Source organism: Triplophysa dalaica, chromosome 9, assembly GCF_015846415.1.
Source record: "Triplophysa dalaica isolate WHDGS20190420 chromosome 9, ASM1584641v1, whole genome shotgun sequence".
Lineage (NCBI taxonomy): Eukaryota > Metazoa > Chordata > Actinopteri > Cypriniformes > Nemacheilidae > Triplophysa > Triplophysa dalaica.
In genome coordinates, this window is record NC_079550.1 from 16,812,899 (window position 1) to 16,825,839 (window position 12,941).

The 12,941-nt window shown below is 40.5% G+C and overlaps 1 protein-coding gene across 1 annotated transcript in view; it reads left to right on the top strand.

The window, feature by feature from the left end:
* Positions 1-12,941, top strand: part of frya (furry homolog a (Drosophila)) — a 60,670-nt gene that overhangs the window by 35,027 nt on the left and 12,702 nt on the right. The window contains 17 exon segments of the mRNA XM_056756115.1: positions 970-1,080; positions 1,807-1,961; positions 2,813-2,912; positions 2,996-3,167; positions 3,261-3,517; positions 3,602-3,748; positions 3,871-4,039; positions 4,208-4,298; positions 4,644-4,726; positions 5,067-5,217; positions 6,134-6,237; positions 7,210-7,395; positions 9,693-9,894; positions 11,586-11,707; positions 11,834-12,021; positions 12,103-12,194; positions 12,279-12,892. Coding sequence (XP_056612093.1) covers positions 970-1,080; positions 1,807-1,961; positions 2,813-2,912; positions 2,996-3,167; positions 3,261-3,517; positions 3,602-3,748; positions 3,871-4,039; positions 4,208-4,298; positions 4,644-4,726; positions 5,067-5,217; positions 6,134-6,237; positions 7,210-7,395; positions 9,693-9,894; positions 11,586-11,707; positions 11,834-12,021; positions 12,103-12,194; positions 12,279-12,892 — 2,944 coding nt within the window.

The following is a 12,941-nucleotide window of genomic DNA, read 5'->3' on the forward strand; positions in this document are numbered from 1 at the left end:
AAGCACATGAGTACAATGAAAGAGCACACGACAATATAAAATACACAAGGATATTTTATAGGGAGACAAACAAAGGATAAATAACAAGGGACAGGTGTCGGGAATGAAGCACTGATGGAGAGCTAAACGAGGAACGAGAGGGTGGGAACAGAGACGAGACCGGAGAGAGAGAGAATGGAAAGCCATAAGGGTCCAAAACGCACATAAAACCTAAGGCTTTGACATGACATGGAGAGGCAGAATCATGACAATTCTTGCTTTATATCAGACCTTTTTATGAATTAAGTTTACAATACAGTATCTTAAATAGTTTTGTTGTCGTGGGAAAGAGGTGTCTAATTTTATACAGTGCTGCTGTTTCTAATTCGGACCAAGACTAATACGCCGCTAATTTTATCTCTGGAGGTCCTCTTATAGCTGAGGGGCTTGGGGAACCCTTTAGTCAATTAAAGTGCAAGACCTCAGTGTGGACAGACATGCCAAAGAGACAAAAGTGAGCTCAGTGCGTGACCAATGAGTCCCCCTTTGATGACAGAGCATGTGTGTTCTGTTTTGTCTAGAGGAAACCCCGTACCATAATACCAACGTGAAGATTGAAGATGTGAAACACACGGTTCATGTCGGGTATTCGGAGATTCTGGAAAAATGACACGCACATCCAAACCTTATTGTTTGTGTGTGTGTGTACGTGGAGCTTCTTGCGTTGCCCCTTCCCTTTTATATAAAGACAGGCATTGTAAGATGATATACAATGTGATGGCAATTGTATAAGGTGTGTAATTTTAGCACCCTGGCGTCATTAAAACACACAGACATCCAGAACATGATATGAGGTCTATGAACCGCTTCCCTGTTTCTTTGAAGTATTTTCGGGTGGACACGATAGAACCTGATTTCCTCAAAACAGGAAATTCCAAGTTGAAAGAAAGCTTCGCATGAAAGAATGTTGTTATTTCTTTCTTTTCGCAGGCCATGTCAACGGTGCTTTGTTGTGGCCCCGTGTTCGACAACGTGGGCCTGTCTCCCGATGGTTACCTCTATAAGTGGTTGGATAACATCCTCGCCTGCAAGGATCTGCGGGTATGAGACCAGGCACTCAACACGCTATTCTGAAATAACGTGATCCACATACGTTCTCAATCATTTTTGGGGGGGTTTGATTGTGTTAAACCAACACACTTGTCTTTAAAATGATTTTTAGTGTGTCAATAGACAAATTAGGAACCTTAAGTTTTTCTAGCTTGTTATAGTACTGTGTTTTCTTTGCATTGTTCTGCTAACCTTAAAATAATCTTAAAATAAAAGCCTGGCAATGATATTTATGACAAACGAGTGCAACAACTCACATTAAATTTGCGATTTAAAGGACAGTTCACCCAAAAAAAGAAATTCTGTCATCATTTTTTTAACACTCGAGTTGTTCCAAATCTGTATAAATTTCTGATATACACAGAGAAAGTGATTTGGAAGAATGCTTGTAACCAAACAGTTCTTGGTCTCCATTGACTACCATATCAGGAAAATGTCAATGGTAGTCAAAAGTGCATTCTTCAAAATATCTTTGCAGAGCAAATTCATTTATAAAGCAAATTTTCCTACTATGGTAGTCAATTTATGCAGATTTGTAACTACTTGAGGGTGAGTAAATCAAGACAGAATTTAAATTTTTGCATGAACTGTTCCTTTAATTAAGTTACATTTTTGGGGTCCCTAGTAAATTATTTTAAACCCAACGCTGTTCATTTATTGTTTCCAACTACTGAAGTACACATCTTACATTTGAAATGATCACATATGCTCCCTTAGGTGCATCAGCTGGGCTGTGAGGTGGTGGTTCTACTGCTGGAACTGAACCCAGATCAGTTGAATCTGTTTAACTGGGCTGTGGACCGCTGTTATACGGGTACCTGCCAGCTGGCTTCTGGTTGTTTCAAAGCCATTGCCACTGTCTGTGGAAACAGGTACTTGAAGGCCTTAAAAGCCTCTGCAAATGTTGAATTTTCCAGTTTATTGCATGTGTAAACATTGGCAGAGTGTACATACTGTATTTCAGAGGTGGACAATGATTGCTTTCATTGCTGTCAGCTCGGACGTTCAACGTTAAGACTTTGAGAAGTTTTTTCAATGTTCAGTAATATATTTCCTTAAGTGCAACAATTTTAGTTGTTACTTAAACACTAAAGTCTTTATACAGTATGTACGTCAGCTTGATCAATGGCTTTCTTCTTGCCAGATTTCCCACAGCGGATAAAAACACCATTCAATAGAGCTTTGGCAGCATTCACAAGGGTTTAATGATGATGTGTTTACTGTACATACAGTAAAGTGAAAACTATACATGACATTTTTGTTACAGCTCCATCATTTACTGTAGCAAAACTGCATCAGCTTACATTTAAAGGGACCGTTCACCCCAAAAAAATAAATTATTTCATCATTTGTTCCAAATGTGTATACATTTCTTTGTTCTGATATACACAGAGAATTTATTTGGGAAGAATGCTTGTAACCTAACAGTTCTTGGCCACCATTGACTACCATAGTAAAAATGACAATAGTAGTCGAAAGTGCACCGGAACGGTTTCCTTTCCTACATTCTTCAAAATATCTTCTTTTGTGTCCAACAGATCAAAGAAATGTATAAAGCAATTTTTACTACTACGGTAGTCAATGGTGGCCAAAAACTGTTTGCATTCTTCCTAGCATCTTAATCTGTGTTCATCAGAACAAAGACATTTATACATAAATGAAGCCTGAACTGTTCCTTAAATGTGATACGTTGCTTCAATATAGGTGTTTCATTTCTTCACAGAAGCTACTCCAGTGATTTCGTGACCCTGCTTAACCTCGTCCTCTTCAAAGCATCCGACACCAACAGGGAGATCTATGAGATCGCCATGCAGTTGATGCAGGTCAGAGGGAACATTCTGTGCCGAAGTGTTGATATCATAAAAAATGTGCTAGATTTGAGGGTGTGTTTGCGTTGGTCGAATAGATTCTGGAAGCCAAGCTGTCCGTGTATTCTAAGAAGATCGTGGATCAGAAAAGTGGCCATATCTTGTATGGCACACACGGGCCTCTCCCTGCCCTCTACAGTCTCTCTGTGACCCAACTTTCCCAGCAGCTTGCCAGGATGTACCCTGAACTCACCTTGCCTCTCTTCTCAGGTATAAATGGAGGCACATACATTGTTTCATGTGGCTATAGATTTGGGTATTAAAGAGAAATGTAAACAAACCAGAAACTTGTGTTTTCTACAGAGGTCAGTCAAAGGTTCCCCACCACTCATCCGAACGGACGACAGGTCATGTTGACCTACCTGCTCCCGTGGCTCAGCAACATCGAGCTGGTGGATGCAGGCCTACTGCCCACGCTCTCGAGTCCCAGCAGCTCTGTGAACAACAGGAAGAGCTACACATGTAACACCTCACCGCCTCACCTGCTCAGAGGCACAGGCTGGGGTTCGCTTCAGGCTTCCTCAATGGTCCTGAACAACCTCATGTTCATGACCGCAAAGGTACTTAGGTGTATCATGACAATTGTGTGGCTTTCAACTATGAAGAGCGAGATATATAAATTGAGTTTGTTGTGTTTGTGCCAGTATGGAGATGATGTTCCCGGTGCTGAAATGGAGAATGCTTGGAACGCTCTGGTCAGCAGCGACCGATGGAGTAATAATCTGAGGACCACCCTGCAGTTCCTTATAAGCTTATGTGGGGTCAGCAGCGACACCTCTCTCCTCCCCCATGTGAGTGGTACATCAGACCTGATGCAGCTGTTCATGTCAGGTGTATTTTATATGACCTTGTTTTTAGACAAATTTTGGCTTCATGGTCATCAAAAAAAAAATGTTTGTGGTGATCTGCTCAGATTAAGAAGGTGGTGATCTACCTGTGCCGAAACAACACCATTCAAACCATGGAGGAGCTTCTTTATGAGCTCCAGCAGACGGACCCTGTCAACCCTGTTGTTCTGCACTGTGACAATCCTCCATTCTACCGCTTTTCAGCTACGAGCAAAATTAACGTCACCACCTCCGGTACACATGCTGATTGATAACCATATCCAACGTCAACCCTTATGACACAAATATATTCATTTTAAGAAGTTAGATATCACAGATATGTAAAGCATAATGTTTATATTACAAAACACTCCAACATTCTCATATTGCGTATCGTTGAACATGACATAAATGTGTTTAAAGGTCCAACTTCCAGCAGCAAAGCAGCAGTAGTCGGCCAGGAAAACATGCCTGACACAGATGAGTCGCCCGTCACAAAGGAATGTGATGACAGGTATATCCCACAAAACCACACTATTTACATACGTGCCCTGCTGTTGATAAACACTCTACCAATGCCATGTTACTTCCTCGATCCTATTCGATTGACTTCTACGAAAAGCGTATCAAACATTTACTCAATGTAATGCATCATTTAATGCAATTAAATCAGCATTAATCTGCAATTATTGCAACATTAACAGAAACATTTTGCCAGGGTTGAAACTACATACTTCCTTTAACCACAAGGCTTCACAAAAAACAAGCTAGTGTTTTTGTTTACCTGTCTGTTTACACATGCCTCAGACAAAACAAACAAACCGCATGTCTGGATTATTGTTCTGTCTGCTCCATAAAGGCTGAGCAACATTCTGCGAGCTCATCACCGGCTGGAGTCACGCTACAGCAGCAGTTCTGGAGGTTCTTACGATGAAGAGAAGAGTGAGTCATGATTGTTACCCGTCTCCGTCCGTCAGGCTGAATGAAGTTTTGATGCATTTCAGGATTGATTTGACATTTACTTTGATTACCTTCGCCTAGGCTACAAGTGCTAGGTCTTTTATCTTCTATCTAACTTTCATTTGATATGTGTTTGATACTCGGCTCGGGTAAAAAATTAAAGCATGTTTCTAAAAAGCATACTGTAGGTTACATGGCTACATTGAAAAGCATGACTGCATAAGGTATGACAGAGATGTTGTCTGCATACCATTCATGCTACAAGGCAAGATTCCAGCTTTATTAAAAGTCTCTGTTCTGACCCGCTTTGCCTCACGTGCAGGTGAGCCCCTCCCTCCGTATGCCATGTGGCTTATGAGCATGCTGGAAACCAATCAGCCGCTTCCTCTTCCAATGCCGGTCAACGGAGGCTGCTGGGCGCCGCTGGTCGACTATCTTCCTGAAACCGTCACGCCACGAGGACCCTTACAGAGGTCAGGACAGCATTCGGAGTTTGCTTTCTGAAATCTTCACTAACATTACGAACAGACTTCAAGTTTAAATAAAATGCTTTAATATGACCCTGTTTACAGGATATCATTCTCAAATCATTATGACAGACAGGTGGGCTTTTGTTTGTCACTTTGTTTAAAGGGATAGTTCCCCCTAAAAGGAAGAATGGGTATACTCGGTTCGTCCTTGACATTTTGTATCATTCCAGACCCGTTTGACTTTCTTTCCTCTGCAGAACACATATAAGGTATTTTGAAGAATGTCGGTAGCCAAACAGCATTGGGCCCCATTGATTTGCATTGTATCTACACAAAACCACCGAGACATTTCTCAAAATATCTTGTTTTTTGTTCCACAGAAGAAAGAGGCATGTACAGGTTTTGAACAACAGGAGGGTGTATAAATGATGTTTATTTTATAAGGATATTGGCCATTGACAAGAAGCAAACATGGTGTTGTGATCAACCCTTTCATGTTTTTTGAAACAACTTTGTATTCGAATGAAGATGTCTTGTGAAATTCCTGATATACTGCTGGCTTGTAAAGCACTTTAGCTGGACTGTTAAATATAATCTCTCGTCATAGGACACCATTCTTTTGAATCCAGGATCTTATGTAATCTTAAAGCACGTCAGGTGGCAGTTATCAGACAGATGGAAAATAGATGTGCGGAAGCTGCAGTGCTGTCGTCACAATCTCTTTGACCCGATAACTATGATAACTCTGGACGCTTTGTATGAAACTATGAAAACAATCCAGATCGCCTCCATAATGACAAAAGCTGCATTCTCCTATAAGAAATGGATACTGTTGAAAATATGATTTGGTCTTTTGGAAAGGTCAATGCTGGTATGTGTTTTACCTGTGTACTTAAGTCATGTGACGTCTCTTCTGCAGGTGTAACATAGCGGTTATCTTCATGACCCAGCTGGTGGTGGACCACAGCGTGAAGGAGGACTGGGTTCTGCATCTCCCTCTGCTCCTCCATGCCTGTTTTCTGGGTTGGTACAACCTCCTTGTTGTGTTCCGATCAATTGAAATGTTTCTTTGGGTTTTTGATCCTCAGATTTAAGATGCGGTCAAGTGTACTGTCGTTCAATTCAATTTTATTTACATTGCACTTTTCACAATTTTCATTGTTGCAAAGCAACTTTACATACATCCTAATACCAAATTTAATTGAAAAAAAATTAAGAGAATATATGGTATTAAAGAGTACATAACTATTGATTTTTAAGGTCCTTCTTTGGTTTATGGAGTGTCCAACAACATGGTTATGTGTAAAAACATTATTATTTCGTAATAATAGTCAGTCTTTCTTACATTACTTCTTGACTGACTCTCAAATAATTCGTTCCGCGATTCATCTTGCATATCCCGTCCTTTCCGCTAGCCTAGTCTCATGTGATTGGTCAGATGACCTGGTCTGCTGTGATTGGTCAGATGGCCTAGTCTGCTGTGATTGGTCAACCGCAAATGAGGCTCACGAGCTGCAGTGTATGGGGGAGAAGAGTGACGTTTTCGCAGGCAGTCCTAGCAAAACGTAGACAGGACTACATGTAGTGACGTAAATCTGTTGCAGTTCGCGAATCAGACTAGTTTGTGTGATTCAGAGTCAACTTCCTCTTTTTCCAAGCCAATACCTTTGTTATTCATTCACCTTAGGATTTACAACTTGGCCGAGTGTGCTATGAGAAAAACGTCGCCACCTACAGAATATTTTGTACCCAAACGTTCAGAATAAGTGAGCTTATCTTTTATCAGAAAAACAGTATTTGTACCCCTGCGGATATGGCATTACTCATTCAAACCATAACAAGCGTAGGTGATGGCAGATTCACAAAGACACAAATTTAGAGGATCCTGTTTAATCCAATATTTCATTCTGCTTCCCCCAACACACCCACGTCTGCCCAAACACACACACAAGAACATACAGTATGTATATAACACATGAATGTGACTGTTTTTAGGTATTGATCATTGCCGTGCGGAGGTGTTTGAGCACTGTAAGAAGCTCCTCCTGCATCTTCTCATCACGCTCTCCTGCAACAACAACTTCAGCCTCATAGCTTCCGTTCTGCTGAACACCAGAGATGCCAACAGCAACAAAAGCCTGACGTTCAAACACGGCTACCAGCTTGAGTTCCTCTACACGGGTACTGCTCCATTCATAGTGTGGCTCTTGGTTTTGAACATCTGATTTGTCATTTAGACAATATGAAAGTGCTCAAAATGAAAAGCTTGATGTAATTGATCTGCACATGTTGTTTTAAATTAAGTTATTTACTTATTCACTCATCTTCATGTCATTCCAAACCTGTATAACTGTCTTTCTACTGTAATACACAAAGGAAGATATTTTAAAGAATGATGGTAACCAAACAACATGAGCCTCCATTGACTTCCATTGTATGAACACAAAACCACCGAGACATTTTTTTAAATATATTCTTTTGTGTACCACATAATAAAGAAAGTCATACAGGTCATGAGGGTGAATAAATGATCACAGAATTTTTTGTTTCGGGGAACCGTCCCCTACTGCAAGGAAGTTACATACTAAGTCAATGGAAAGATACGAATAGACAAGAACACGCGCAGGCGATGCAAAGGACGCGAATCGGGCAGCGCAGGTGCTGCAAACGCAGTTGAAAATACAGTATTTGTCAGCTCACATCACTCATTTGAAAATAACAAACTTTACTGCGAGTAACAAAGATTGTTCGCGTTTGGTGTGAACATAGCATAAAACTTTGATCCCTTTGAGAAGAGGATTATTATCTGTATCTGCATTGTTGTTATCACCCTCCATTTCTGTCGATCTACATTTCATGAAATGTTTTGAAATCCTGACTAGGACAGTTTTTAATAACACACCCTTGCTGCTGTATGAACACTTACTCATTGGCTTTGGTATTTGACACATTGCTTTGGTAAGTGCGATCATGTTGAAATCCTGGGGAGGGGCGGAGGGTGAGACTTCTTATCTTCACAGGAGAAACTTCTGGTGCAGCCAAAAACACTGATTTGTGCGGAGCATCTAAAGGTCTGATTGGGGGACATTCCTTTGCACTATTTTTATCTTGGTGCTCATGAAGATAGCCATATATTGGGCCCAGCGGAGTCTGGTGTGCACAAGAGGGTGGTCTCTCTCTCTGGCCGTGCCCTCTGAGCGTGTCAAGGCAAAGTTAAAATGATGCTGATAAGATGTCATTCATCAGTCTGTCATAACATTATAGTGAGAGGAATGTTGTTCTTTAATGTTCTTGATTTTCTCAGTGTTGGAATGTCAGCAGATCCAATTGTTGGTCTTCAATATTTTTGAATATTTTAGATTTACAACAACAGAACATACTTAATGGGATACTTCAAAAATTCTGTCATCATTTACTCACCTTCGAGTTGTTCCGAATGTGTATACATTTCATTGTTCTGATAAACACAGAGAAAGATATTTGGATTAATGCGTATAACCAACCAGATCTCAACCCCCATAAACTCCCATAGTAGGAAAAATTACTTTATCATTTTTAGCTCTGTTGAACACAAAAGAAGGCAATTTGAAGAATTTAGGACAGCAAGCAGTTCTGGGGCACTTTTGACTACCAATGTTTGTTTCCTACTATGGTAGGCAGTTGGGGTTGACATCAGTTTGGTTATAAGGATTATTCCAAATATCTTTCTCTGTGTTCATCACAACAAAGAAATGTTTACAGATTCGGAACAATTCATCTATGTGAATATAATGCCACGGAAATTGATTTCTCAATACACATTTTCATTTAATCATCATTTACAGATGTATTGTGGCCATTCCAGTCTAGCGTCTTTTTTCTTTAAAATCAAACCCCAGGAGTGACAAAGTCATCCAACAGCAATTTGAAAAAAACAAAATATATAAACTTTATAAATAAATATACAAATATTACTGTTGTATTGTTTAAAAGTGAATATGAACTTGTTTTCTTTGCAGTATTTGAGGTCTGAAGAAATACTTAACATCTTTTCTATTATCTGTTATGTTTCTCCAGTTTTCATTTTCTGCAAATAAGTGCAGATAAAAACTATAATTCTTCTTTTTGATATGTTTTAGTAGTTAACCGAATGAAATAAAAAATGATAATTTTCCCCAAACACATAATAGTACATTTTAAACTCAGAAAAACTGATTTTGAAATGGTCTTTATATGGCTATGTATCAGCACCTTTAGTGAGTCTCACAATTACTGTTAAGGTTTTGAACAAACACTTATTCCTAATGTACATGTGTGCTGTTTAAAATGTATGCTATGATGTGATTAAAATCATACAATTTGGGGAGGGAAGGCATTCTTTTGCTTTTCTATGTGATCTTGCTGATCAGAATTATGGTTTTAGAGGTGGAACTCACTAGCAACCACCTGAAACACCAACACATTAGCGACCTTCCTCACCTTGCATATGTTGCGTTCAGGTGGTGTGGACTTCCTGCGGAACGGCCAGACGTCTCCGGTTCCGGATTCTGGCCTGAGCTCCTCCTCCACCTCCTCTAGCTTGAGTCTGGGGGGCAGCAGCTCCAACCTCCCTCACCTGGCCCAGGAAGAGGTGGAACATCTGGAGAGCAGCACTGAAGATGAAGATAAGAGCAGTAAGCTCATCGAGTTCCTCACTACCAGGTACCAAAACTATCAACGCTTTATTTATTATATAACATGACTGTTATATTACATTTAAAAGCATTCAAATACATTTGGTATCTAACAACTGAATCGTTATAATCTGTGCCAAATAGTTTGTATGTTGGGCTGTCCTTTTTCCCAGAGTTTTGACTTCAACAAAACTAAACTGTAACTGAAACACAAGGTTATTCATGTGAACACTTTCAGAGCTGTTCAGGAACTGATTCAGGAAATGACACATCTTACATCTGCCATCACTCAAGATGTTACAGACTCGTATGTTGTGTTTTCATCAGTCTAAACTAGAGGGTTTCTCACCGTGGTGTTTAAGAGGGTAGTCTGGTGCCGGTGCTGGTTTCTTATGTTCACACTTCAGACAAATCTTTCAAAGTTATCTTTAAGAACATCTGCTCCCTCATTTGTACAGTGTGTCATTTTGGATAAAAGCGTCTGCAAACCGAAGAAATATAAATGTACAAGTGATGCTAAGCACTGTTATTTACACTTGATCGAAGTGAATCTTAGTATTGTTTACAGCAAACCTGTATACAGCAAACATGTACTTTCATTGCTATAGTCACAGTTAAAGCATGTGACTTGCACAAGCTTTTGTTTATTTAACGTTTAGCATCAGTGTTCAAATGAAGGTGATACGTGCTGTTTACTCGATTTGAATAGAATTTGAATGTGGATGGAAAGTGGATTTGAGCTGTCAGTGTGAACAAGCTTTTAGTATACAGAACACAAAAACTTTTTTCTTTATTTTAACTTGGATATTAATATCACATTTGACTACATGGTATTAATTTTGACCTATAGGGACATGGCCCTTTGTGGCCATCTAGTGGTGAAGTGTAGTCACTGCAACAACGTTTAAAAATTGGTCACGAGCAAATAAAGGGAAAGTTCATGCAAAAGACGAAAATCCGTGGAACACAACGTGTTTCAGTGGTTTGTATCCATACAATGTAAGTCAATGTAAGACAATGTTTGGTTACCAACATTCCTCAAATGTGACCCTGGACCACAAAACCAGTCATAAATTCACGCAAAATATATTTGTAGCAAAAGCCAACAATACGTTGTCAAAATTATAAATTTTTCTTTTATGCAAAAAATCTTAATATATTAAGTAAAGATGTTCCCGGAAGATTTTGTACATTTCATCCAGTGGATGAAGCAGAATCGCGAAAACAAAGATGGCCGGACTTTCCACAACAACTACTCTTCAAAACAAACCTGTTTCTTCTTAGTAACGGCCTGCAACAGCGCCTCTGATGGACAACTATAAAGGGGATTTTCTCACTATTTCGATTTTTTTTGCACCCTCAGATTCCAGATTTTCAAATAGTTGTATCTCAACCAAATATCATCCGATCCCATCAAACCACACATCAATGGAAAGCTTATTAATTCAGATAGTCTATAAACCTCTATTTAACATGTTTTGAGTGGTTTTGCGGTCCAGGGTCACAAAACATTTTTTTGTTTTGCAAAAGACACTCATCTAGGTTTGGCATGACATGGGCGTGAATAAACAATGATTGAATCTTTATGTTTGGGTGAACTATCCCTTAAGAATGAATGAGTGGGACTGCTGGTGGAAGTTGCTTCACTTGTTAGTGACGTTGTGGGTTTAACCCTTATGTATAATGCAATGATCAGACATATTTGGGTGGTTTGTCTAGGCCTTTTGGACCTTTGTGGAACCACGAAGACATCACTCCTAAGAATCCACACTCAAAGAGCACTGAGTATCTCACTAACTTCCTCAGACATGTAGTGTCTGTCTTCAAAGAGGCCAAATCAGGTGAGTCTCACCATGACTAACCCAACGTTTTCTTTTAGTCTCTTGCTCACATCTCCAATTCATTATAAATAAATCAATGAGTTATTTGTAAATGATGTCTTTATATAGCGTTTTGTGTATGTCTAGACATTCAACTCGAGCAGCAGTGGAGTGATGTGGCATTACAGTTGGCTTTATGCAGCTCCTCCAGACATTACGCTGGACGTTCCTTCCAGGTGTTCAGAGCTCTCCGGCAACCCCTCTCAGCGCTGGCCATCTCTGACCTGCTTTCACGATTGGTGGAGGTGGTCGGGGAGCACGGGGAGGAGGTGCAGGTAAGATTTGATGCTGAAATGTTTCAATTATTTGTCAGTTCTGAACAATGTATTCAATCCAGTGAAATCGATTTTTCGCAGGGTTACTCGATGGAGCTTCTCCTCACTCTTGAGTCTGTGGTGGATAACCTGGCGGAATGCTTAAAGAACAATGACTTCTTTCTCATACTGAGGTAGGTACTTCCCATACATTATTTTTTAAGAACCTCTAAAGAACATCTTAAGTGTTCCCAGTTTGTGATCACATGTTCCTACAGGTCTGCTTCTCCAGATCCTCCATCCACCGGCAAGCTCACTCCAAATCGTAAGAGCACCAGTCAACTGGAGCTGATCCCCGGATCCAGCACTGCCTCTGAGCGGGTCCGTCACCAACGTAGCTACTCCGTCCCCAAACGCTTTGGCGAGGCTGAGCGTTCCTCTGAGGTTCCTCGGAGTGCCACCCTGGACCGCATCCACGCCTGCACTCGCCACCATCAGGGCAACTCCTGCAAGCTCCGATCTCTGTCCTCCACCTCCTCCAGGGACATCGTGGTCTCCACCGACCCAACCAACGCCAACCACCCTCGCAACCTTCTGGCCACCATATTTTGGGCAACGGTGTCGCTTATGGAGTCAGACTTTGAGTTTGAGTACCAGATGTCCCTCCGGTTGTTAGCGAAGCTGCTAGGTCACATTTCTTTGGATAAGCAGGAATACAGAGAGAAGCTGGAGAAGATTCAGGTCCAGCTACAATGGAAAGAGTTCTCTGGGCTACAACAGCTACTTTTGAAAGGCTTTACTTCTACCACCACCACAGAACTCACTTTGGAGCTTTTTAGCCGGCTTACACCTGTGTCACGCCTACCGGTTGTGGACACCTCACAAGTCAAAGGTTGGGAATTATTTTATATGATTGGGTATCTACTTGTGTATTTATTGTG